This window comes from Scyliorhinus torazame, chromosome 28, assembly GCF_047496885.1.
Source record: "Scyliorhinus torazame isolate Kashiwa2021f chromosome 28, sScyTor2.1, whole genome shotgun sequence".
NCBI lineage: Eukaryota > Metazoa > Chordata > Chondrichthyes > Carcharhiniformes > Scyliorhinidae > Scyliorhinus > Scyliorhinus torazame.
The window spans coordinates 20,048,152-20,073,138 of NC_092734.1; the positions used below are offsets into that span (position 1 = coordinate 20,048,152).

A 24,987-nucleotide genomic window follows, 5' to 3' on the forward strand; every position below is an offset into this window, starting at 1 on the left:
CACTCGTGGGCCGCAGCTTGTGCGATGCTACACAAATCCCCTTCGAGCCCTGGGATGACCCTAAGGTGTAGAGGTTCAGGGCTGTGTCGACCTTTACTGTCATCGTGAGTAGGTATCTTCCTGCTCCACATGGCCCCACGTCTGCATGGACATGGTACAGGTGCTGTACTATCCGCTTGTTGAGGCGGAGCTTCCTGCGGCACACGTTGCCCGTCATTGTTTTGAAAGACCAGCAATACCTGTACGCCTTGGGCCATCGCGGGCCTCCCCCTCTGCGTGCCTTCCTGGTCTGATGAATGGCTGGGTCCTCCTCAGGGTGTGGGGCAGGACCCTGCACAGGGGCCACCGCCGCCTCGAGCCTCTCGCCACACTGCTGCCGTTGCCTCCTCAGCGCCAGGCCTGCCAGCAGCACCACTAGGGCAAGTACCACCGAGTCCAAGATATCATCCATCCAGTGTAAGGAATTAGAGAGGGTGTGAGACTGACGACCAGCGGTGTCTTCTTCCATCCCGGGGCCCTCCAGTCTTCCCACTGCTCCTCTTCACCACCCCACCTCCCCAAACCCGGCAAGCCCAGCCCGCTCACACCCGGCTGCAGCGGGGGCCCCTGCTCACCGAACCCCAGTCCCTGTATTCAGACACCTGGACCCGAAATGGTCCCCTCCCCGGGGCAGATACCCACCCTTTGGTTGTTAAAATGTCCCTGGTGCTGGGGCCCAGCCCCTGAATGTTCGGATGTTGGCTACTGTGTCCATGGCGTTGCCTTCTGCAGTGTTTGGGCACAGTGTCCAGGCATCACGGTGTGATTGGGATGCTAGGCAATAACCCCCATGGGGCCTGCCCACCTACGGGGATCCGTTTCGGATGTGTGAAGTGCTCCCTTAACTATGATTACCAACTCCCAATTAGCTATAACCTTAGCCGCACTGCCAGAGGCCGCCGAGGTTGGTGGGAGTTATGGGTGGTTGGTGGGGCGGGCGGGCTGGGGTTGGGTTTGGGGGTTGCTCCCGGAACAAGACCACATGGTCCAAGTGTTGGCATGGCGGACCCGCAAATGCTGAGCCACCCACCTCCCGGCCCCAAGCCTAGCCTGGCCCAGGCCGTGGACTGCCACTCCTCCTGTTTCGCAACCCCCTACCTCCCCACCGATGACAGCCCACCCCGACTGGGGCTGGCCTCCCCCCGATGGCTCCCCCATCCAAGCACTGCAGCAGCAGTCCCAGTGCCCCCGGCTCTTTGTCTGTGAGTGAAGATGGCTACTCACCTGCTCAGGTCCCCGCAGCAGCCCTTCCTCCAGCTTCACATTTTGAAAGAGGAGTACTAATCGGTGCCCGCGTGACCACTTGCTGGGGGGGGCAATTAAGTCACCATTAGATGGGGGGTCGCTCCCTTTAATTGTATGGAAATTGGGTTTAAGCGGTGATTATTGGTTTCTTGCCATGCTGTGGCGGGAACATAATTTTGTCACCAGGAGCGGGCCGGTTAGATCGCAAACAGATCGGTGCTTGGTGCGGATTTAGGCCTCTCTCGCGATTTAACAGCCTTGTTGTGCTCTCGCAGCCATTAAATCGCACCCATTATCTATTCTCAGCTCTTGGATTCTTTGTGCTATTGAGGACGAATAAAAATTGATCAAAATAATACGGTTGAAGGGAGACCTAGGGCAATATTTTGGTGTTCTGGGAGACCTATTTCCTGGTTGCACTACAAAACCATTTCCGAGTTCTATAAACACAACCATCACTTCCAGTATCACTTCCACGTCAACCTCCTCTTGATGTCATTCCTCTGCTCAATGCCAATTCTGCTGCCCGTCAGCCTTCTTCCCCCTCCACCTTTTGTTGCTCCCTCCTTTGCTTAGTACTGTTCTGACTGCTTACTCCTCTCTGGCGATGATTGCTCCTTATCCATTAGCAGATATAATTAAAAGCCTTGTGAATAACAGTCACACATTAAATGTGACAGCCTATACATTTAATCTGGGAATGAGTAATTTGCAAGATGCAAAAAAATTATCCATCTCACTTTCCTGATTGGCTCCAATAACTACTATCCGGACTTTAACCTGGTGTTGTAAGACTTCGTACTGTACTATCTGTCAAGTTAACTACACTGATTCGCTCAAAAATGTTGAAGTTATCCTTCATAAAACAGCAGTGAGAAACCATTTATAAGGAGAATTTATAAGGAGCGGTACACAGAATTTCTACCTATCTCAGTTACTCATAGAAAGGGTAGTGTTCTAAAATATAGGTAGTTTAATAGCATGGTATGTTGGTGCACTAATATGCTACCCACATTGTTAGGTATAGGTCTCAATTATTCTTCGTATGATAAGTGACCTGTGCTGGGTTGTAAAGGATGTGTGGATGAATCAACCCCTTCTTGCATCACCTCATGACTGCTAAATACTATTGGAAGTAAAATGTACAGCTATCTTCTTTACCTCTTCAAAAAGAGCACGGAGCACTAACTTGTCACCTAATATAAGGTACCATTCTTCTATTTAGAAAGGGTAATGAAATTTAATGTTGGAACAGGAATGCAGTAAACCCTATTCAACCTATTATGGAGAGCTAAGAAGCACAATTAAAATGAATCGGGGTATCAAATCAGACAGCTATGTATAGTGTCTAGTATAAATAGACTGATTCTTCCAAAGAATGTCATCAGAAGTGATGGGTAGGTATTTCAGTGATGTCCAAGGCATGCCCTAGGTCAGGGCAAAGATGACCAGGAAGGTGAAAGGGGGAGGAAATCAAATTCAATTGAGCTCAACAAATGGATTTGCATTGGGCTTCCCAATATAAGTAGAGTATATGAAAGCAGTTAATGTCTCAGTATGGTAATTACAGTTCAGATTTTGGATTTCCCCTCGGGAGAAGCTGATTACTTTATTACAAGAGTCATGTTCATATACCAAACAACAGTCGCCTTGTCATGGTAATGGCTGCTTGGAAAACGCGCATCATCTGTTCTCATGGGGTTAATGAGATTTAAACAAGGAGGGGTTGTTATTGTCGACTAATGATGCAGTGCCACAAGGAACTGATGATCAATGAATGCAGATGTTCTAATGAGATTTAGGAATTGCCTAAAAATCTTCATTTGACACATAGGTTTTGCCTAGAGACTCAATTATCCTGTTTTCTAGTTTAAATTAAAGAGACCTCATTATTCACGCTCTCATGTCCTTGCTAGTGTTGGATGGATAATGCTACCCAATTCTCTTTAATTAAGCCCTATGATAATCAATATGTCCTGTTGTATATTGTTGCACAAATTAATTCCTGTTAAAATTACTATAAATACAGCTGTTTTACAGAATCATGTTAGAAAAGAGAAAGATATTATTAAACAGATGAAAAGTTGTAAATATAAGTCCTGGAGTTGATTACTTTCAAAATGCCTGATTGATTCATTGTACATTCTCACTGATTCTTCATCCAGTGATGTGGATTCTGTGTTGGACATTCTGAAATATTCAGTTGAATAACCTGCTTTAAAACTGTAGACGCCTTAAGTGTTATTTCCAGATTCTCTGACTGTGGAACTTAATTACCTGAATTTGGCAGCTGCAATGAAGGTGAAACTATAGCATTCACCGTAATTGCAACCATGAGACTGACATCAAATTCTGGCACCAAAACATTCACCGTTAAATGCGGATATCCAGAATGCAGTCAGTGCATCCCTTCTCCTCCACAGATAGTGCTATTGCCAAGCTCCAGTAGATGACAATCCTTTGAAATCGCTTGCACCACCGATGTGAGCTTCCATTTTTACACTGGCCCACACTGCACAAATTCTTGGAAAGTTACGTCTTGTTCAATGAGGTACAACTGGGTTTTGAACAGTGTACTGAATTCATAATTGCTAACGAACAATCTCTCTGTCCCACAAAAAAATAATTTGGGGCACGATCGAACTAACGGCCACACTGCGCCCGAAAAGTGCGGGGCTAAACGCCCTCGCTATGGAACTTTGTTGCCATTTTGTTATATCCCACCATTATATTTCTGAAATGTCAAATGTCTCCATTATGATAAAATCCCATAGGTTTTTAACAACTTTTTAAAGCTTCCTTATGATACTGAAGTTTCTGCCTTAATCCCACGTGTATGTCCTAATCTGGTTTAGCACAGTGGGCTAAACAGCTGGCTTGTAATGCAGAATAATGCCAGCAGCACGTATGAATTCCCCTACCGGCATCCCGGAACAGGCGCCGGAGTGTGGCGACTAGAGGCTTTTCACAGTAACTTCATTGAAGCATACTTGTGACAATAAGTGATTATTATTATCTTTATTGTGCTCTCCGCAAATTTTTTTTTAAAATAAATAAATTTAAGAGTACCCAATTCATTTTTCCAATTAAGGGGCAATTTAGCTTGGCCAATCCATCTACCCTGCACACCTTTGGGTTGTGGGGGTGAAACCCACGCAAACAAGGGGAGAATGTGCAAACTCCACACGGACAGTGACCCAGAGCCGGGATCGAACCTGGGACCTCAGCGCTGTGAGACAGCAGTGCGACCACTGCGCCACCGTGCTGCCCCACATGGGGCACAATCTTAAAGGATAAGTCATACAACGGGGAAACTAGAAAGCACTTTTTTCCACACACGGTAGTGGAAGTGTGGAAAATTCTCTTGAAAAAGGTTGTTGATGTTTGGTCAATTGAAATCCTCATGTAATAAATTGACTGATTTTATTCGTTAAGGGTATGAAAGGATACATGTAAAAGAAAGGCAAATGGCGTTGAGATACTAATCAGCCATCGTATAATTAATGGTGAAACAAGCTTGAGGATCTGACCGGGCTGCTCTTGCTCCTATGTACCTTAATACTGTGGCCATGTTTAAAGACTTTAAGATACTCGATGGCTGTTAAGATTTCATGACGATTAATAATTATGATCGACTTCCAATTTAAGTTGACGATAAGTTGTCCATTTAGTTTTATTTCAATTTCCTTTTAGTCATGTTATACTGCACAAAATAAATACTTGTGTGGGTTCAGCTGTAAACATTACATTAGTGGCAGAAGTATTATAAATTTAATTTTACACTGATTTTTCTTCATACTTGGGTTCAATGTTTATTGCTTAATTAATAATGATTGTGCAACTAATAAAAATTGATTTTCAGACTTTTTTCTTTGTAAATGTAATAGAATGACTATAATTAGTAGAACAAAGTGATGGATGATGGGACCAGAGCTGGAAATATTTTCTTACTTGTCACTTCATGTGTGTTAATTGACAAGCAAGTTGATGTACACAATCAGAAATTATATGGACGATCCTCTTAGCGTTTGATTCATTCTCTATTAAGAAGATCGTTGCGGTTTACTGGACATAGATTTAACACAAATGTACTTGTGACAGACTGACTGCTTTGTGAACAGTACTTACAATTGTCTAGATTAAGGAGAAATACAATTAGTTATTGCAGGGCCTAATATTAAGTATAATTCTACATTTCTGTTATGCCCTGGTTTTGGCTTGATGGTTAAATAATGCAGCTTGGCCCTAAGTTAGAATCTCTGGACTCTCCAATCATTGATATTGTAAAGATCTACTTTATGTGGATTTCAGTCCAGATTGATCTGTACCAAGACCAGTTACAATGGAGGGTTGAACAATGTGACAGAGCTTCTTTCACATGACATGCTTGTACTTCCTCCAGGGGCCTGTTTTCAGAAAAGCCTTCCCACATTATTTTGAAAAATTTGGATATCACTTTTTGGGGAATTGGCAGCACAGGAACTTGGTAGTTCCTGTATGTGCCACACCCTCCCTCCCAATCCATGCCTCATCTACGACATCTACGATGCATTCACTTGTAGCTCCAGTGGGAGGAGTGGAAGATATCTGCACAGTGACTATCCTGCCATCCAGTGAATCAGACTGTTCATTTTTTGATCATACCTCCTCCCAACTATTTTTACAACTCCATGCGGAATTTGTGTGAGATCAGAACAATTCTCTCGTGTTGAGAATGTGACCGGCTGACATTATTTGTGAAATGGTTTTACCTGCCAGAGATTTAACCACATGAAATGACTGATTCTTTGCCTTTCTTATGCAGGCTGTGTTTTGTGAAGCTGAAGCTCTTATTGTTAGCCATAGAGTACAAATCGAACACAAGGGAAAGCAGGTGAGTACCACAGTCTATCTTGTGAATTGTGACAATTAATTGCATCACAAGTCTTCCTAATTGACCAGACTGTCAGGAGAACACTAAATGTTGACAAAGCCATTCAGTTGTTGCTACAAACTCAGCATCTTCTAACTCCATTTTCACATTGGCAATTTAAATATGGTTAAAAGCCTGTTGAAACCTTTTATTCCTTTGCCATGTTGGTTGCAGAGTCAATGGTGGAGTTGAAGAAGGAGTAGAAAGAAGCTGTACAATTGGAACAGTTACTGTGATGTACAGCTCTCCCAATGTGTTTCCTTAACTCACTGGGGGATTGGTTCTTCCCACATCATTGCCAATTAAACCATTGTGCACATGAGTACTACAAGGAATGTTAATTAATGGGACATCAAATATCTAAATATTTCTTCAAAATCACAATGTCAAATTTATTTGCTGTATCAATATCCATTGTTTGCTTGTTGCCTCATATCTTTCTAATACAGCACACTCGTATAAACTGATACAACGGGCAGATATTAAATCGTTTTTTTGTTGCAAAAATATATTACAACTAGCCTTTTTCCACCTTTTGAAAAGCCTGACAAATGAGTCTGAAAAACCTGAAGTAGATAAGGAAATTACACCAACTGTATCACTGGCTGACTCATGTTGGATTCTGCTTGTTTTATATTGGAAATAAATAAACCCTTACAGGAGGTAATAACTTGCAAAGAACTGAGAATGGGTCAAAAAGCTCCAGTGGTGATTAGGGAAACACCTACTACTGATTTGCATTCATGGAAGAGGAATATTAAAAGGCTGCAGTAGTGTTGTTTTATCATTGCAGCCCATGTAAATTGTAGTTCCATGGTGGTGCTGATTTCCGTTATTTTCCATGGAAATATCATGACCTTTCCATCAGTACACTGTTGGTAAAACATGTTCTCCAATAAAATTATCACAACAGAGCTGAGCAAGGTTAATTGTTTAAAGTTAATTGTTAACGTTCTTCAAATTTACCAACATTTTAATCAGAAATGCCTTTACATTTCAAAGTTACTTCCTATGTAGTCCCCGCTGTCACCTTGACTGATGGTGAAGTGCCGCCCAGGAATTATTGATATCTTTGAAGGTTATGTGATGCATGGTCGGTAAACTCTTGCTCATTAGTCATTATTGGAATAAGATGATCGCCACTGGCCATAGACAGCAGTTAAGTGCTCTGCAAGCGTAGCCCATCCTATCCAGTGCCAGTTTACACCATTCAAAGTCGGGTCGGGCATATTTCCACATAACAATAGATCCGAAATGGAAACAAGGCATTATATATCTCATGAAGTGAACGCATTTTAGATATAGTTGGCCTTAAGTGCGAAAGGGGATAAATGATGCTGATTTTAGTCATTAACACAGTAGAAGCCACTTAATGGAAGCAGCCACATGTTAAGCAAACTGTTCTTTAATCCACTTATTTGCATTAAGCAAACATTATTGATTCACTGCTAATCCCAATTAGCAGTAATATGCACTGTAAATTCTCAAGAACTGAGATTACGTATCCATTCTCAGCTGTGGATATGCATTAGCTGCTAAATTGAAGACAAATCATTCCAGTAGCTCCTTAAAATTGGGTATATTGCCTGGCAACAACTGATTATGCTTAGCTGTATGTTACTAGTTTAAAAACTACCCAAAGCATGTAAAACTCTACTGAAACAAATGCCTGACTCGATCTGGGCAATCCAATCAGTATTTTGTTTTCAGCATAGGACAAAGAAAGCTTCTGCTGCCAAGGCATCAGGTCTTCAAAGTCAGTAGATGAGGCCAAATGAGTGTCTCATGTACATGTTAGATCCAATTTTCTGCAAACAGGGTCATTAAAGGGTCTGCACTGTATATTTCTTAAACTGTTCACTGAACTGACAGACTATGAATGCATTTAACACTGTGTAATTCCTTACACTGCCATTAATGAAAGGTTCACAATGCACAAGTGAATGCGACCTTTATTATCAAAAGATAATCTCAAAGATATCCAATTGAAGAACTTTACAATGTTCTAAGATAGCATTGCTTGACATTTGTACTGGTAGCTCATCTTAATTTCATTTAAATGTGATGTTAACCTTCTACTCAATATTGCATACATTAGACACCAGGAAGACATAAATGAACTGTTCACATGAAGAACTATGTATCAACCAATGTTAATTAGCATGTCTAATCAGCCTCCCACCGTCATTATATGTGTCCAATGTTATATGCCAGCCTAATGTAAAATACATTTCCTGTCCAGTCTCTTCCATTAAAAATCTGATTGATTGGGTTCCACGTTGCAGAAACTTCTGTAAAGTTTAAATTTGAAGTAATTTGGTAACAAGTGCATCTTTAGTCACTTTATTTAACAAAATGTTGGGGAAGCACGGCAACTCGGTCAGTTAAAAGAGGCAAGGTAGGTTGACATACAGTTGGGGTCCTTTGTTTCAGCCAAGCAGTTTTAATAAGAAACTGCTTATTATATGTGTCCAATGTTATATGCCAGCCTAATGTAAAATACATTTCCTGTCCAGTCTCTTCCATTAAAAATCTGATTGATTGGGTTCCACGTTGCAGAAACTTCTGTAAAGTTTAAATTTGAAGTAATTTGGTAACAAGTGCATCTTTAGTCACTTTATTTAACAAAATGTTGGGGAAGCACGGCAACTCGATCAGTTAAAAGAGGCAAGGTAGGTTGACATACAGTTGGGGTCCTTTGTTTCAGCCAAGCAGTTTTAATAAGAAGGGTCACATCAGATGCTGATCAAGGTGCTGTGCGTTTCCAGAATCTTCATTAGTTATTTTTTCCTGAAAGTTTGTGGAAGGTTTTAACAGAGGAAAATAGTTGTGCTCGTTTCATTTGAGAGAACATGGGAACATTTAAAACACAACCTATATTCATCTTTATATTGTGTTGAAGTGATGAACAAATGGGAGGAAGGAAGACGGGAAAGCTCGATTAGCTCTTTTTGAGGGCAAGATTTATTAAAACTCATAATATCATGGACGCTGACTGGACAAACACATCTTATGGCGAAATACATAAATGCTGCAAAGTACCTCAGTGAGTGTCCAAGAATAGTGTCCAAAATCTACTTGGAGTATACAGATTTATTTTCATAATTCCTTCACACCACAGAAACAAAGTTCAAACTTTGCGGGTTTGTTACTAGGATTCCTTTTTTTTACGTTTTCTTGTGTTTTGCCACATTTGTGTTTTTGAAGAAACAAAGCTATTTTGTTTGTTTTATGTTCAAGTTGGAATGTTTCCTTTTGTTTTTGTTGCAAGCTGTTTGTTCCTACCATGGCGTTTGATTGAAATGTTTTCTTGTTGTTTACAGAGGTGCCAAGCGGTAAAACTCTCTTCATTTACTTTCCAACCAATCTCAACTTTCCCTTCAATTCTTTACATCTTCCAGCTTTGGACCTCATTTCCTAGCGTACTCATTCTTTTACTCTCACCGAGTCAGCAGGATAATGTTAAAATGACACATCAACTTTTAGTCAACATATGACATTTATAGTATTTTTTTTAAACTTCTTGTCCTTGCACTAATTTCTGTGGGGAAAAAGTGATATTTACATATATTTTTCCAGATGGTCCTTCATTCTTTGCTGTCTCACAGATTGTGTCTCCAACCATTCCATATTAAAACCTTTGCTGGCGTAAAGTTTTATTCCTCCCCAGCCCCCATGGTGATGTAATGTAAATGTCAGTCAGCCAAGGTGCTATTATGCTGTCTGCTTGTCAAAGTGTTCAATTGATGCCTTACATATTGTCTGTCTTCAGATTTTCATACACTTAAACAGCACTTCATGTTGTCTGTGGATTCATTGAAAAGAAAGGGAAAAATGAATAGTCACAAATTTATTTCATTAGCTAATTAATGAGTTTGATACATTTTTTTTTTTTTACAATGATCATTTTAATATGACCTGATGGTAACTGATCACACTCCATGCTTACATAGTCAATTCATTAAATGTGGAAATACATATTTCAGAAGCAGTTTTTTTTACCATTTCTTCATTTTTTCTTGCTTTAGGAAGCTTGCAGATTGTCTCCCAGCCCAATATTAAAGACAACCACTTATCATCTGCCCCCCCCCCCCCCAAAACCCTGTTTGTTGCTTGACATTGAATGAAATATTAATGCATGAAGTAAATTAATGTTTTGGCAGTATCCTTTTAGTCCAAAGATACCAATTTGAATCTTTGAATTTTTTACATGATTTTTGTTTCCATTTTTTCAAGCGTTATTTAATTACTGACCCAGCTAGCTTTCGTAGCTCCTTGCTTATTCTCTCTTTGTCCCATGAATTGCCTCTTCTTTTCCCCTATCCTGCTTTGTGTCTGTCCCTCACCTCCATCCTTTCTTTAGGCTTGTGTGCAGTGATATATGTACAACAAAAATAAGGGAGCTTCCAGTGCCATTCAGCCATCCAACAGCAGTTACCGCAGTCATGCGTGGCTTGCAATGGTTGTACCTCTATTTTTGGAGTCGTTTGTTGTATATTGTTGTTCTGCGTGTGTTTGCAGTGGAGACATGTCATTGCCACAGTGAACTGAACTCTATACCAATTTGCTTCCTGGGATTACTCTTTGATTTTCCAGTTAAAATTTAATCTGTTAATAAGTCAATTTTGTGCTGTATGAACAGTTTGCTGATATATGGAAATCTATACCGAGACTTGGTTTTTATTAATTTATATTCTAATTACAATGCCAATTGAATATTAAATTGGATCTGATATCTGCAGAAATCAGATCCCTATTCATAAAGAAAGAAAAGCTTGCGTGAATATGGAGGCACATACACCAGTGTACAATGTATACATGCAGTGGCCTACATTATAAAGACACAGACATTTAACAGCTTTGTTCAATCCAAAAATGCAGGTTAAGCCTGGATTATGGACCTTTTATAAATTATAGCACACAGAGAAGTGATATTGCTCTTAGTTCCATGGATATTATACATAGTTTGGTATTCTTAATAAATTTAATTATAGTACATACAAAGAGTACAAATCATTTCCCCCTAACTAGCTATTATGTTTTTAAATATACCCCGGTCTCTGATATAAAATTCATTATTTATATTTTTCTCTTTGAAAAACCTTACAGAACATCTTTTAGTATAATATTCCTAGTGTTATGTTCAACAATAGTGCTGTGTGGAAGGCCCATATGCATTTGGTTAACCAAAAACATCAACTGTAAACTATCTTTTTTTTTAATTGGAAGGAACCAATAATGATACCTGCAACCCAATGAGCGGCATGGTGGCATAGCGGTTAGCACTGATGCCTCACAGCGCCAGGGGTCCGGGTTCAATTCCCACCTTTAGTGACTGTGTGGAGTTTGCACTTTCTCCCCGTGTCTGCGTGGGTTTCCTCCGGGTGCTCCGGATTCCTCCCACAGTTCAAAGATGTGCAGGTTAGGTGGGGTTACAGGGATGGGGCAGGGTAGTGGGCCTAGGTGGTGCACTTTCAGAGGGTCGGTGCAGACTTGATGGGGTGAATGGCCTCCTGCATTGTTGGGATTCTATGAACATATCTGGATTCAAGCTTGAGAATTAATTTCATGAACCAGGGCAATTAGAGCAGGTGGTCAACATTATGGCTGGGCTATTCCCCACCACCTGAAGACCTGCATAAATGAATGCTGTATTTTGTGTTACACACTTTGAGACTTTTCAATGTGATACGGTGTTACAGAAATGAAAGTTTTTTTTTTAGTTAGTTCCAACCGCAAAGTTATTCATTTTCAAGTCAGTGTACTGAAGTAGAATATTAGCAGCTTCCAGACAATTGAGGATATGTGGAGCATTCTATATGTTTTTTGTTCGAAATTAAACAGTAGCTTTTAACAAAAGTGGAAAATATTGGAAATACACGGCATATGAGAGCTGGCACATAAGCAGCTTAATAAAATTGGAGGGGGAGGTTGGGTAAAAGTCGATGAAAGTGTATCCGAAACTCCAATCACAGAGGATGATACTGGGTTAAGTGATTGGTAAACCGCTTAATTGAAAATCTGAAACTGTTAGTTGAAACTTTAAAAAACCTTGCGAGACCATAAAAATATTTGAAAGGACATTGAAATAGCTAAGAAGATAAAAAAGCACAAGAAAATGGGGAAACCTGAAAAGTAAAGGTCAATGCAGTAGATCTAAAATAAGAACAAATATATATCCATAAAACCCATTAGCTTTCCTCATGGATCTGTTTGGTTTTGTGTCAGATGCTCTTTATATTTCTGCTGAATGAATTTTGATTTAAAAGCAGAATCGCCATTCTGTTTAGAAACGTTCTTGCAGTGAACTTTATTTCTGAGTTATTTTTTACTACGAAGAAAGCAAACATCCGGGGCCAAGGCCCAATCTACTGGACTCCAGAAATGTTTAAAACAGTAGGAGGAATGGATGAGGTAAATAAAAGGATAGCCATTCAGTAGTGAATGATTGTAAGAATGAGGCAGAGCAAATAGGGAAAAAAGTTTTTTTTTAAAATCCGGTAATCACCTCAGCACATCGAAGAATCTTTGCTGAATTTAGCTGTATCTCAGGAGAGGCGTTGCTGGCCTAATCCCAGCAAACCAGTGGAGCTGGCCCCACTGATAACACTTGCAACTCAGCAACTGCAAGGAGTTCAACCCTGGAAGCAATTCAGATCTCGCTGTGCTTTACTTGTGAATGCACCTCCTCTTGAGTGCGCTTTCTCTACTGCTACCTTTCCTTTTCGTTATTTTTTTTTCTTGTCTACCAGAAATCAAAGCCTTTGGATATGAAAGTAGACCTATATAAAACCAAGTAGTTGGGGAGAGCCCAGAGGAAAGAGCTGGATGTTTATTGTGAGAAATTGGGACAAAAGAAAGATTTCAGACGGCAGCCCGTTTAAAGACAAGGAATTGGGATTCTTGTCAATAACATGTACCAGCCATCTCTTTCCTTTGGGTCGGCTAATTAATTTAGCATACAGCTGTGTGGTGCAGTAGTTCTACGCTTGATGTGTATTACCTTTAAAGAATTGTGACTGTTACTTTAAACTATTGATAAGTTGCAGTTAATTAATGATGCTACACAGAGTTCGCGTTGTTTTCCAATCACATGGGAACTGTACAATCTACTAAAACCTGTTTGTTGACACTGCAACTACTGTCCTGTTAAATTACCTGTGAATAGTAGCTTCATTTTAAGGATATAGCGCTAGATTTGCAATCCATGTGTGGTCAACGGGGAAAGAATCTTGTCCATGGTTCCTTGGGCAAAATGGTGCTGTGAAGATCTGTATTACCTATGCAAGATTGGTCAGTGGTTCAAATGAATATAATTAATTTGTTTGTCAAATGTCCAATGTCTATCCCGCTATGTCAGGAAGAGGCAAGTTTCTGATCACAAGCTGTATTGTCAGAGGGGACACTGAATAAAAACTAGAGAAGAGTTCACTCCAGAGATCTTAACAAGGTCTAGAGTAATGGGGAGGTGGGGGGGGGGGGGGGGGGGGGAGCTTGAAAGCAAGGTTCCACAGGGGCTTCTTAGCTGGGGAACACGTCCTAATACCACCAAAGGGGAGGGGGTGGGGGCAGAAACAAAATGGAGCAAAGAAAAAAAGTGTTGCTAAATCAGAAAAAAATAAGTTTGCACCTAAAAGCACTACCTCTTTGTAGAAGGAAAGCAACTGTTACTGTAGAAGAAAAATCAGCCTGAAAATTGAACTTGAAACTCCACTTCCATTGTTGATTCAGATTGTGATTAGCAATGACTTGCGTCACCCAGGTTAAAATGATATAGCCTGTGCTTTGCTTTGTTATCAGAAGGCTTTCAAATGAGGTAAAATGAGAATTTATTTAAGGGTGTATGTTTTAAGCAGATGGTGTGTTGCTTGTCATGCATCTTAATATAACGGGTCTAATAAACAAGCTCCTTTCCGTTATGAATTGAATCACTTTGCAGTCATCTGTTGGAATGTATACAGGTACTGAAATATAAGGGCAGTTCATATGAGAGTGATTTCCTTTGCAGTGGGGATGTTTGCAACATCCCCCTTTAATTCATGTGCCATCAAGATAATGCTTTTTTCTCTCTCGAGCAGCAGCTAACAGAAACTTGGTGTTTTGTGTTTTCACTGAGTAGCATATTAATCAATCCTGGGAACCACATCAAGATCCATGAAGGCACATTGGGATTCTTCATTGCAAGTGATGCCAAAGAAGTGAAAAGGTAGCTGTTTGATTTGGTACATACGCAATTGTGATCTGTTTCTAATTAATGATGAAATATGCCAAATATTAAAAACTGGCACATCTTTTATTTGGAGGAGGGAGAAGGAGGGATTTTACTTTTTCTTGTTGATATACCAGAACAAGTTTGACAATATTCTTATTATTTGTAATCCAACAATGCAACTCATCTTATATTTTTATAAAACATTTTCATAACTTATGGTGAAAGTTGTTTTCGGCATGTCTACAGTTTGGTGTCCTTGCTAAAATGTTCTTCAGCTTTGGCACTGTTAAAAGGCTGAATGGATGGTGTGAGGTCACTGAACTTATAAACCCACCTGGGAGTTTTGTAGCTCTCCCAGCAAGCAAGAGGGCCAAGTTCAATTGTCTACTCTTAATGTTGCTCCGATATGTTGAGGCTTGCTGCATGCACAGTCTCTCTTTGTCCAGCCATGACTGTCAGTTTTGGGAGGAGGGGAACACACTGCTAGATATAACCCCATGTTATGAAAAGTGTTCCTAGTCAGCTGATCAACAGAGTGCAATCAACTGTCGTCGTGGAGTAAGCTACATGGCCCAGCGTCCCCTGCATCCCTGGCTACTATTGGAAGTGTGACCATTAGTGTCAGTCAGAATCTGTACAGAAGGATAGAGTATCTTGATCTTAAAAACCAAAGGATTTTCCTTCTGAGGGTAGACATATTAATATTGGAAAAGCTACTAAGATAAGTGCATAACTAGGAAGGAATGCAATTACATTCATGTAACAATAATATCAGAGCGCTTTGAGAGGTTGTCTTCAGCATATCCAGCATTAAGACCCCTTGGTTATTTATAACAGGGCTAAGATACAGAACTAAGCTCACTCTACTCAAACCCAACAATGTGGATTGTTTTCAATGCTATGTTAGTGAAAAACTGGGAGAAAGTGAAACATCCCGGTTGGCCTGTTCATGATGTTCCCTATTTTCACCCCTCAAAAATGGGGGATGATATTCAAGACTACGGGCTGGACTGTCAGGTGCCACAACCCCTTGTTTCTCGGTGGCGGTCCGTGTGCTGGGGGCGGGATTCTCTCTTTTCACCGCTTGTCAATGTGTTTCCCATTGAAGCCACCCCACTCTGCGAAGCCCGCCGGTGGTGGTACATTGCCAGCGGGAAAAGAGAATCCCAACGACTGGAGAATTGCGGCCTTCGTTTTCTTCCAGTGAAATGCTAATACATATTAATGCCAGTTAATGTTGTATTGATCTTTCATCGAAAGAACTGGTGGGAATCCACGCACTCACTGAGCTGGACTAAATTCATTGATGAGGCAACCAATCTATTTTGTCCTCCAGGATTCTGTTCAACATGGATTTTGCTGCTATTTTAAACTGGCTAGTGTTGGTAGGAGATGGCTATCTGGAGTGCAGATTTTGTTAAAGACTAAGTGCCATGAACTACCACCAAGTCTTCTAAAAATGTTCTTGGATTATGGTCACCTGCACTTAAACAGATGCGAATCACTCCATTCATGAGTACTTTAAACAGACGCGGGTTATTGATACTTTTTAAAATAAAATCCCAATATTTCCCTCAGCAGCATACCTTGGTCTGCCTGGTGGAATTTTGGAGGTTCCATGGTTTGGTTGTTGAAATAAATTGTTAACATTACAACAAAAGCCTGAATTAACCAAGCAATTGTTGAGAATGTAGATGTCACTGCGAATTAGAGAAGGGTGCATTTTTTAAAAACTGATTCTGTTTGAATCTTCTTTTCTGATTTGTAATCGTAAAGTCACTGCTTCTTGTCGTTTAAGATCTAGAAGTTGCCACGCCTTGGAATTAAATTGTATAAACTTTGCATCTCAGATTAATTTCTTATTTTATCTCGCTGAAAACCCATTCACTTCCAACTATTTTGATTGATACAAATAACCAAGTAAACAAAATCACATGAACTGAGGATAATTCACTTCCACAGAGTTAAAATGGGGCCCATAGTTCCAAATAGGAATTGAAAACGCTTCTACTTGTTACTCCAAGTTAAGTGTCTATTAAACTACATGAGAGTTTCTAAATGAGCATTGCTAAAGGCACATCCCGATTGGCCAGATTTCTGCCAGTGAGCTCAATAAAATCCAAAACGTAGTCAGTGAAAAACTGGAGCGATTAGCCATTAAATGAACCCCACTAGAAAACACAACTAACACTTCTGTTTGTGAAAGCAGAAAATAGCCCTCCTATTCCTTGGTCCTAAGCCCTATTGCAGCAGCCTGAACTTTTCCCCGAAAGCCACCTCCCAGAATTACTGAATTGAACCTATTCATGTCAATTAGTTCTGGCTTGTGTGAATCACTCTTATTTTCAAATCCCTTCATGGCCTTGCCATTTCCGATCTCTAACCTCTCTCACCCTTCAACTTTGAGATTTGTGCACTCTGCTGTCTTGTGCATCTTTTAACCGCTCCATCATTAATGGCTTGGCTTACACCTGCCTATGTCCTAAATACCAAAATTCCCTTCCTCAGCCTCTCTGTCCCTCCACCTCAATCTCCTCCTTCAACCCATTCCTTAAAGCCTACCTCTTTGAACAACATTGGATTATCTGTTCAAACATCTCCTTGTGTGGCTTGCTATCAGGCTTTGCTTGATAAATGCCCAGTGACGTACCTTGGCATGTTTTGTTATGTCGAAGGTGCTAGTTAAACGCAGTTTGTTGGTTGAGCAAATAAAGCTTCATTCTGAGTCCACAGTTGATTTGTGTAATGCTTAAATTGGGCACCAGTTTAAAAATTCTCCATACCCAACATTTAGTATCCCCATTCACTGATGAGCAGAGAAATTCCACCAACAAAAACATTTCAAAAGAAGAAACAAGAATGATTGAAGCCTTGGGGCTGTGATTTATGAAAATAGACTCTCCAAACAGAATTTGTCATTGGAGAAGCAAGTTCAGGAAAGGATCCAGATTTTTAAAATGCTGATAGCCATGGATAATATGGATGTAAGCAGGTTATTTAACTTGGATGGTAAGTGCAGAACTACAGGAAATGAGAACAGAATTAACAAGCCTGAGGCAGGACTGGAGATTAGAATGTTCTTTCCCCCACAGAGTAGTGTGGATATTGGAGCAGACTCTTAGCAAAAGCAGTTCAGGCTGTGCTGATTAACTCCATTAAGAGGAGCAGCTACATATCTGGTTAAAGGTAGAACTGAAGATTATAATGATATGTGCAGACAGAGATGATCAATGACTTTCGGAAACACAATGGTTCTTGTGACACCGACGCCATGGAAACGTCATTGGTTGGAGGCGGCTGGTCAGGATTGAATAATGGGCCTTGTTAGGATAGATTGATATTCTGGAGTTTCAGTCAATTATCATAGTGGGACAGGGAGAAATTTCACACAACTTTCCCCGAGGAGATTAAATATGTTGGGTAGAGTCCACAATAGCAGAAAGTGTGCATGGCTGTGAAAGGAGTGGGATTGATGAGGCAACTGGCCTTTTATGTTTTGATATATATTCCTGAATATATTTTCACCTCAATTGGAGCAAAATGCTGCACCGCTAGTACCCCGAGCAACCATAGAGTGCCTTACTCAGGAATTTGGAACTTAAATTCTGGCCTTTCGTCACTCTGAATGTGCGTTGTGTAAAGATTGGCCGTTTAAGACGCTGCACTGTTTTTCTCCCTCAGGCTAAGCCACGTTTGGTGTTTAGAGATAATGTGTCACTTGCTGTAGTCTCTGTTCAATGGTCATTCTTACACTTTATTGCTTCAGGGCATTTTTCTACTGCAAATCTTGTCATGATGACATCACAGATACGAAAAGGATTAAGAAATGTGGTTGCAAACGACGTAAGTAATAATTTCTTCATCTTTCCATCAGTACCTTGTTAGTGATAATAGTTTGCAAACAATGAATGTGCACCTTGAATGCAATAAAATATTAAAGTTTTTGCACCAACAGCGTATTGGTGGAGGGCTGGCAGACATCAAATGTTTTCTGTTAATGACTTGTCCACGATGATCGGAGCTGGAGTACAGTATAGTGGTTAAACCTTTCTTTACTTACCCGATAAATATTGTACCTAAACAACAAGCCATCCAATAGCAACGCACTCATTTTAAACCATTTTCAAATGTACAGGTGCATGTTTTATTGCAGCTCCACCGCTAATTACAGTCCCGATTTGGCAGAGTTTGGTTCTGCAGCAATAAAGTTTGTTACAGAATATAAATCTTTTACACAAAATGTAGAAAGAGGTCAGTGAAAATTCAACTCATAATCATTATTCTAAGGAAATCCTTTGCTCGAAAAGCAATGGGGTTTTGAGACTCCTGCAAGCAGTGAATTTATTATTTTAAGGAAAAACATAATGCTTGTAATGTGCACCCGGACAGAATTGATGTTCCACTTCAATTTTTAAGGGAGGACCTCTCCATTTTAACGTTTTTGTCCATGCCACTTGCTCTCTGCCGTCGATAGGATGGACCAATGACTTGTTCTAATGCTAACCTGAACTTGGTCAATCGAATAGGCTAAAGAGAGGCTGTGGGATACCTATTTGACTTATCTTCCTAATTACCCAGCGGCCTCTGTTGGTCACTTGCCTGTGGCAATGTGACTGTGCCAGCAATGTCCTTCATCAACTCGTTAACCTAGTCGAATAACTAAGGAAAGAGAAATTAAATGGAGAGCAACATTTTTTAGGCTATATGAAAGGAAGTTTAATTACCTGAAAGGAAGGCAGGTTTAGATTAACATTATGCGATTAATACATAATGGGAAATCTGGGAAAATTAATGAATGCTGCAGATTGGGGAGAGAAAAATAATTAGCATTAATGTGATTAAGCTGCACACAAAAAATTAAAAATATACTTGGAGAATAACGGCATGCCTAAAATGAGGAGTCCAAATTTCAGTCTATTAATGATGTGATGTAGAACAGATGTATAAATAAAATGACATGATTAGTGAGGCTGAAGAAAGAGCTTGTCAGAACTAAACTGCCGCTGTTTGAAAACTCTAGAGGTAATGCTCCAAGTCAGCTGGAAAAACAAAGACAAATCCTTGCCAAATGCATTGTATTTCACAGCCCATAATGGTGGAGCATGCAATATGCAATACTTGAGTACACTACCAGAAACGCAGAGGTTTTTTTTTTGATAAGGGCACACATCTTAGTAGTTGCTGTCACATTTAAAATGGAATTCCAGCAGATTTATCATTATATTGGCATTAGTCATGTCACATTGTTAACATATACCTGACCTACTTAGCCACTTGTCCAAACCTTTTAGGCCCATTATTAATAATTTAAACAAAAAAAAAACTTGGTGCATCCACAGAGGTCAAGAATAATTAAAGTGAGTAGCTTTATCTTTTTTTTAAAAAAAAGAAAACCTTGGTTGCTTGAAAGCAAAACAAAAATTCAGCTTAAAAGTATCATTATTTTTTCATCGTAATCTAAATTATTCATGAAGCAGCCCAGAATTTGCAAAGAAAATTTCTTCTCTATGGTTGAGGGGGTGGAGGAAGCTAGTGCAATAGCCGTTTGTTTATTTCTGAAGAGTTACACGCGGTTATTTTTTTTTAGAAAAAATGCTAAAGTTTGGTATTTCTGCCGTATGCATAAACTTATTTCTTAAGCATTCACCCCTTCTAGGTTTGTCTCACTGTTATAGATCATGTAATGGGGAAAGAGAAACACAAAACACAGTTACATATAGACCTTTTTCCGTGGAATTCAGGCACATGCAAATCCATGTATGAAATGATTGCAAGTACCTTTTGATGATTGATGTATTTTTAATTTATTTTTTTCCCTGCTGCCCTGGAACATGAAACTCTATAATTTAACTGCACACTGGTAGTGATCTATTGTGAGTAAAAACGGGTTCCCTGTTGCCCAGAGTGCGATCCAACTTGTCTACCTTAAGCAAGAGATTTTTATGTTGCATGTGTAGCAGTTACATCATACGTACACATCATCTTCAGTACTGCCCACAGATCACTTTGAATCTGTAGAAAATACAGCAGCCCAGCGGCAAGATACCAGCATGAATAAAAATGTGATTCAGTTAAAGGAAAGGAAGTGAATGCAAGTCCACTTCAGAGCTCAGTCAACTGGAGTCAAGTGTCCCTGTTATTGATTGGATATATGAATGAAAAAAGATAAAATGAATAGTGCATTCATTCCAAAACCTTCTTGCAAGATTTCCAACTTCTTTTTTCCCCACTTGAGGTGCAAAAGAGGATAGCAACCATTGTTGCCACTTTTGTCACCCATGTAGCCATTTTTCTCACTAAGATGCTGTTGTAACTCTCTTTAAGCAACATGAGAAGTGGACAGTACAGGAGGCCTCAACCATGGGGCATAAACAACAGCCCTCTTCCTCTGGAGACTTTGCTTAGACTGCAAGTCTGAGAATTGAGAATATTGGTGTCAGGGCTGTCAAGTCCAAAACGATCAGGAGTCCCCATTGCATAGCACTGGGTAAAGGCTCTGCATTAAGAGGTGCAAGTGAAGACATTCCAGATTCGGTCTTCTGAATAAGCTGGCCTCACCCATGACAGTACTTAGACTGTTACAATCAATACCAATATCCCCAGGTTTGGGTGGGGGGGTAGGTAGGGACTACAGTCTAGGTTTCTGCTTCTACCTGTAAATCCTTGACCCCATGAGCGTGTTTAGCCATCATATGAGGCGCACCCATGTGATTGAATACTTTGTCTATACTCATTAGTAAGGGCCACAGTATCTGCAAAATCACCCTTGCATAAAGGAAAGCCTTCAGGAGAGAAAGTAGCAACATTTTTGAAGAGAACTGCCTCGGATTTTTTTTTTAAAAAGGCTAAGATCTGCCAGAGGGAATGTTTTGTTTGTGCATTTGATTACTCAATTTATTTTTGAGGAATGCTTTAATCCGGGGTAGGTAGACAGATGAGATATGTCTCATTGATTCTACACCAATAATCTCGATCAAACTGCCCAATCCAATGCCCTCTTCACAAGCTAGCAAAAAGAAACAAAGCATTTTAAAATCTTTCCTTGACAAAAATATAGCCCTGGCCCTGACACCCTACTCCAATCTGAAAAATAGAGCCAGCGAACCGACCGGAAGGCTTTTTATTATTAGACTATGGAGATAATTTGGGCACTTTTTGAGAGTGCTCTTAATCTTCAGTTTAATGTTGCTGCTGTATTTTCACTGTACGGACCATCTCCTATGGGAAGTCCTAAAAATTGAGGAACTATAATCAGGAGAAAAAGTTGAATTAATCACCAATCAAAATAATCTTCTTATTTCCACAACTCTTCATTCCATTTTTCTTTTTATGCAAGTAATCATCACTAGATATTGAATTGAAATGAATTTGTCACCATTTCAATTCTTCTTGGTAGTTGGGCCCTTTTTTACTCACTGCCCATGACTGGACTCTGATAGCTTCCGCATTTTGCTGAGCATGGTGCTCTGCGATGTCCATCCACTAGATGTCCTCAGAGACCTTCTCATTCCTCCTCTTCTGGACTCCCAACAGTGCGTGCTCAGTATCTCAGGTCCTCCTCAACACTGATTTTAAAAAAATAATTTTTTGGCAGTATAAACATGTTTTTAACAAGGATTTCATATAGCAGTTTGTGTGTCGAGTTAGTGGACAAGTCCTTTGTGTGTAGAACTACATGCATCTCATCAACAACTAACATTTCCCAACATGTCATTGTCTGAAAGTGCTATTACTGTTTGCGTTTTATTTCCACAATGAATGCAATGTATTTATTACAGCATGGATTTATTTGAGACACAAGCTGTACTGTTAATGTTTATGAATGCTTCAATCTTAATAACCTTGATCAAATTTTTTTGTGTTACTTTATTTATTATTGCCAAGGTTATTTTTATCAGCATGCTGTCATTTTTGGTAAAACTGCATGGACTCAAAAATAGTTTCCTCAAGTCTTCCTTTTTTAAAGAAAAACAAACAAAAAATAGGCACCTGCATGTCTTCTACACAAATCCCCTGTTGATTGGGAAGAATAATTTGGCTGAAGTATTTGGTTTCATTTCAAGAAACAAGATCAAAAAACGGTTCATCTCCCTCAAGATTCCATTTCTTTTAAAGCCTTGTCAGAGTCAATTAACGTCACGCTGAAAAGATTGGCATCATTCAAAGGAAGACAAGAGGCCGATACTGCCCAGCATCACCGGCATTTCTTAGGCTTTGATGCTACTTTCTTCATTGAAATACCAGTGCTAACCGAATAGTCCTGTTGCGTGCATTGAACGGGCTTAATGCTGCATGTTATGATCATTTTTTTCTCAGCTAACGGATAACCTAAAAAAAATCTGCTGAAAATTAATGTTTTGCAACTAACCGCTGAAAATATTGCAGAGAAATGGGGATGCTACTGAAGATGCCTCACATTCATCACCCTCCAGTGCCTTTTTTTCCTCGATCATAGCGTGACCCTTGCTTGGCCAGTAATTTTGATATAAATGGCCTTAGGTCAGTGCTTGACTCAGTTGAGAGCTTTAAATATGTCCTTCACGTGGCATAATGGCTTGTTCATCCAAGGCTGATTTTGTTTTACTTGATATGAGAAACTTAAATTATTCCTCATTACCAGTACATTAGGTTTATTATCAAATAATATGGTTTTATATTATTTATATTACAAATTTCATTGAACAAATGAATCAATTAGCACAATAACTATTTCAGCATCATGTGTGCTTGAAGGAATTGGACCTGTATTTTATATGCTACCTTCGTTTTGACATGCTCATTAGCACAGTAGTAATTATGAGGAAAATGCTAATTGTACCAAATTCTTGCCAGCACATGCTTGTGCAAAAACAATGGAGAGTGGCGGAAAGAACAATCATTAAAATACAATTCTGTTTCTGTCAATTGCCTGCTTTGGCTAAATTGTTTTAAAAGGGATATGATGAGCAGGTCTACAATTGAAATTTTTAGCAGCAACGTGTTTCCTTGTGGGATAGTATCCCGCGCAGCTTGAACTCGAAAATACCCAAGAATGTGAATTGTATATTCAAAGTTACCTTCTGAGCTCTTTCTTTTGAACTTTTAAAGATGATTTTCTTGTCGCTACTTTCATGAAATAGTCTTAGCTCTTCTTCTTGTCAAGCCTGCTTATGTTACTAAGGCCTGTGTTAGATCCCTTGTTAATTCCTTCCAACTGCCAGACTGAGTAACCTTGCCATTAACCTGCTCCTCTTCCTCTCCTTCCATCGAAAACATGATTATAGCCAAGATGTCCATCTACAAGAGAATGAAACTCGCATGTTGTTTTGATTGCGGACGCTGTGAGCGTGACTGCACTTGCATGTCAGACAGTGTACATAGTAACTTGGACACCCTTGAGAGAACCTTCCCACTTTCTTCTGTCTCTGTTAATGATTGCTCCACCAGTTTACGTGCCTGTAAGTTTAACACCATGCTGTTTCATGTCCGTCCTATGTGGGGTCGTCCCTTCTGTGTTGTATTCTGTGGTCCAGTAAGTTGTACTTTAGTTGCCACGGCTGTCGTGTTAATTGAGCTTCCTAGTGACAAAGTTGGCTATGTGTGCTTCGCTAGAGCTTTGGGTCTGTGGATTAGCATGGGAGACCCACAGTCCTGCTTTAATGTGGATGTTCGTGGTAACGGTGTGATATTGAAGTTATTTCATGTCTTTAAATGTCATTCTGGATAAATATTAGAGAAGTGACTTCATTAAAGTTAAAGTATATGACTAGAGTGGGAAAGGGGTGGGGGTAATACCTTCTGGAACTTAACTGATTTATCTCTAATTATTGCTGTGTTTTAATTTTATAATTGTTCTTTCATTATCTGTTTCTGTTAAAAGTACACAATACCCACAGTTACCTCATGGTATAACAAATCTGAACACCCCGTTCTATATGCTTGGGGCTAAGAGCCACACCACAACATTCAACGTCATTCTAGTTTCCTATTGGTGGGACATCTACTCGTGGAACCTAACCTCCAGATTAGTGATGAGTTGGTAAATATGGAACCGCTTCCAATATATAACATCATATTGCCATTACTCTGGAATTAACCCACTAAACATCAGAAAGGTCGGAAGGATCATTTGGGAATGGGGAAGGAAGTTAAACCCCTTTGAAGCCATTGACAGACACTGCCATCGCGTCTGCAATTCAGCAATGAGTGGGCCAAGCGAATGTATAATAGTGTGTAAAATTGGAATATGAATGGCAGGCCAGGTGTCCTGCAGTTTTCAGACTACCATTGGGTCCGCCTACCTTGGAAGTGTAACTAGTTTTATAGTGTACTCTGGCAAATCTGCAGAAATTGGGAATTGAAATATTTGAGCTTGCTCTGCTGGGTGGCAGAGCCTCTTTGCGAAGCAGTAACTCTGTCAGTTTATTTCACAACATACTATTCTGTTTACACCGGGAGGTAACATTTAGATTGAATCAGGTTGTTCTGAATTAAGCCACGTCTCTCAGCAATCACACTCGGCTCTGCCTGCAGGTACTTCATGGTTTGAAATTACCAGCCTGACACCGTGGAGTTTTACTGGGGGCACAAAAGTTGCCAG

General features: G+C 39.9%; 1 protein-coding gene and 1 long non-coding RNA gene across 12 annotated transcripts in view; one reads left to right on the forward strand and one right to left on the reverse strand.

Moving 5' to 3' along the window:
• kcnma1a (potassium large conductance calcium-activated channel, subfamily M, alpha member 1a) overlaps window positions 1-24,987 on the forward strand; it is a 1,078,085-nt gene that overhangs the window by 851,981 nt on the left and 201,117 nt on the right. For 6 of the 11 annotated variants that reach the window (XM_072491599.1, XM_072491594.1, XM_072491595.1 and 3 more), the window contains 4 exons: window positions 6,089-6,157; window positions 14,316-14,402; window positions 18,175-18,251; window positions 23,672-23,845. In XM_072491599.1, the coding sequence (XP_072347700.1) occupies window positions 6,089-6,157; window positions 14,316-14,402; window positions 18,175-18,251; window positions 23,672-23,845 (407 nt within the window). The remainder of the gene's footprint in view (window positions 1-6,088; window positions 6,158-14,315; window positions 14,403-18,174; window positions 18,252-23,671; window positions 23,846-24,987) is intronic. The other 5 variants (XM_072491598.1, XM_072491601.1, XM_072491602.1 and 2 more) reach the window with 1 other exon arrangement.
• Window positions 8,792-23,678, reverse strand: LOC140403567 (uncharacterized). Its single transcript, XR_011938351.1, has 3 exons — window positions 23,465-23,678; window positions 21,784-21,973; window positions 8,792-10,001 (listed from the first exon to the last, which is right to left on the reverse strand). It is a non-coding gene; the product is annotated as an uncharacterized lncRNA (long non-coding RNA).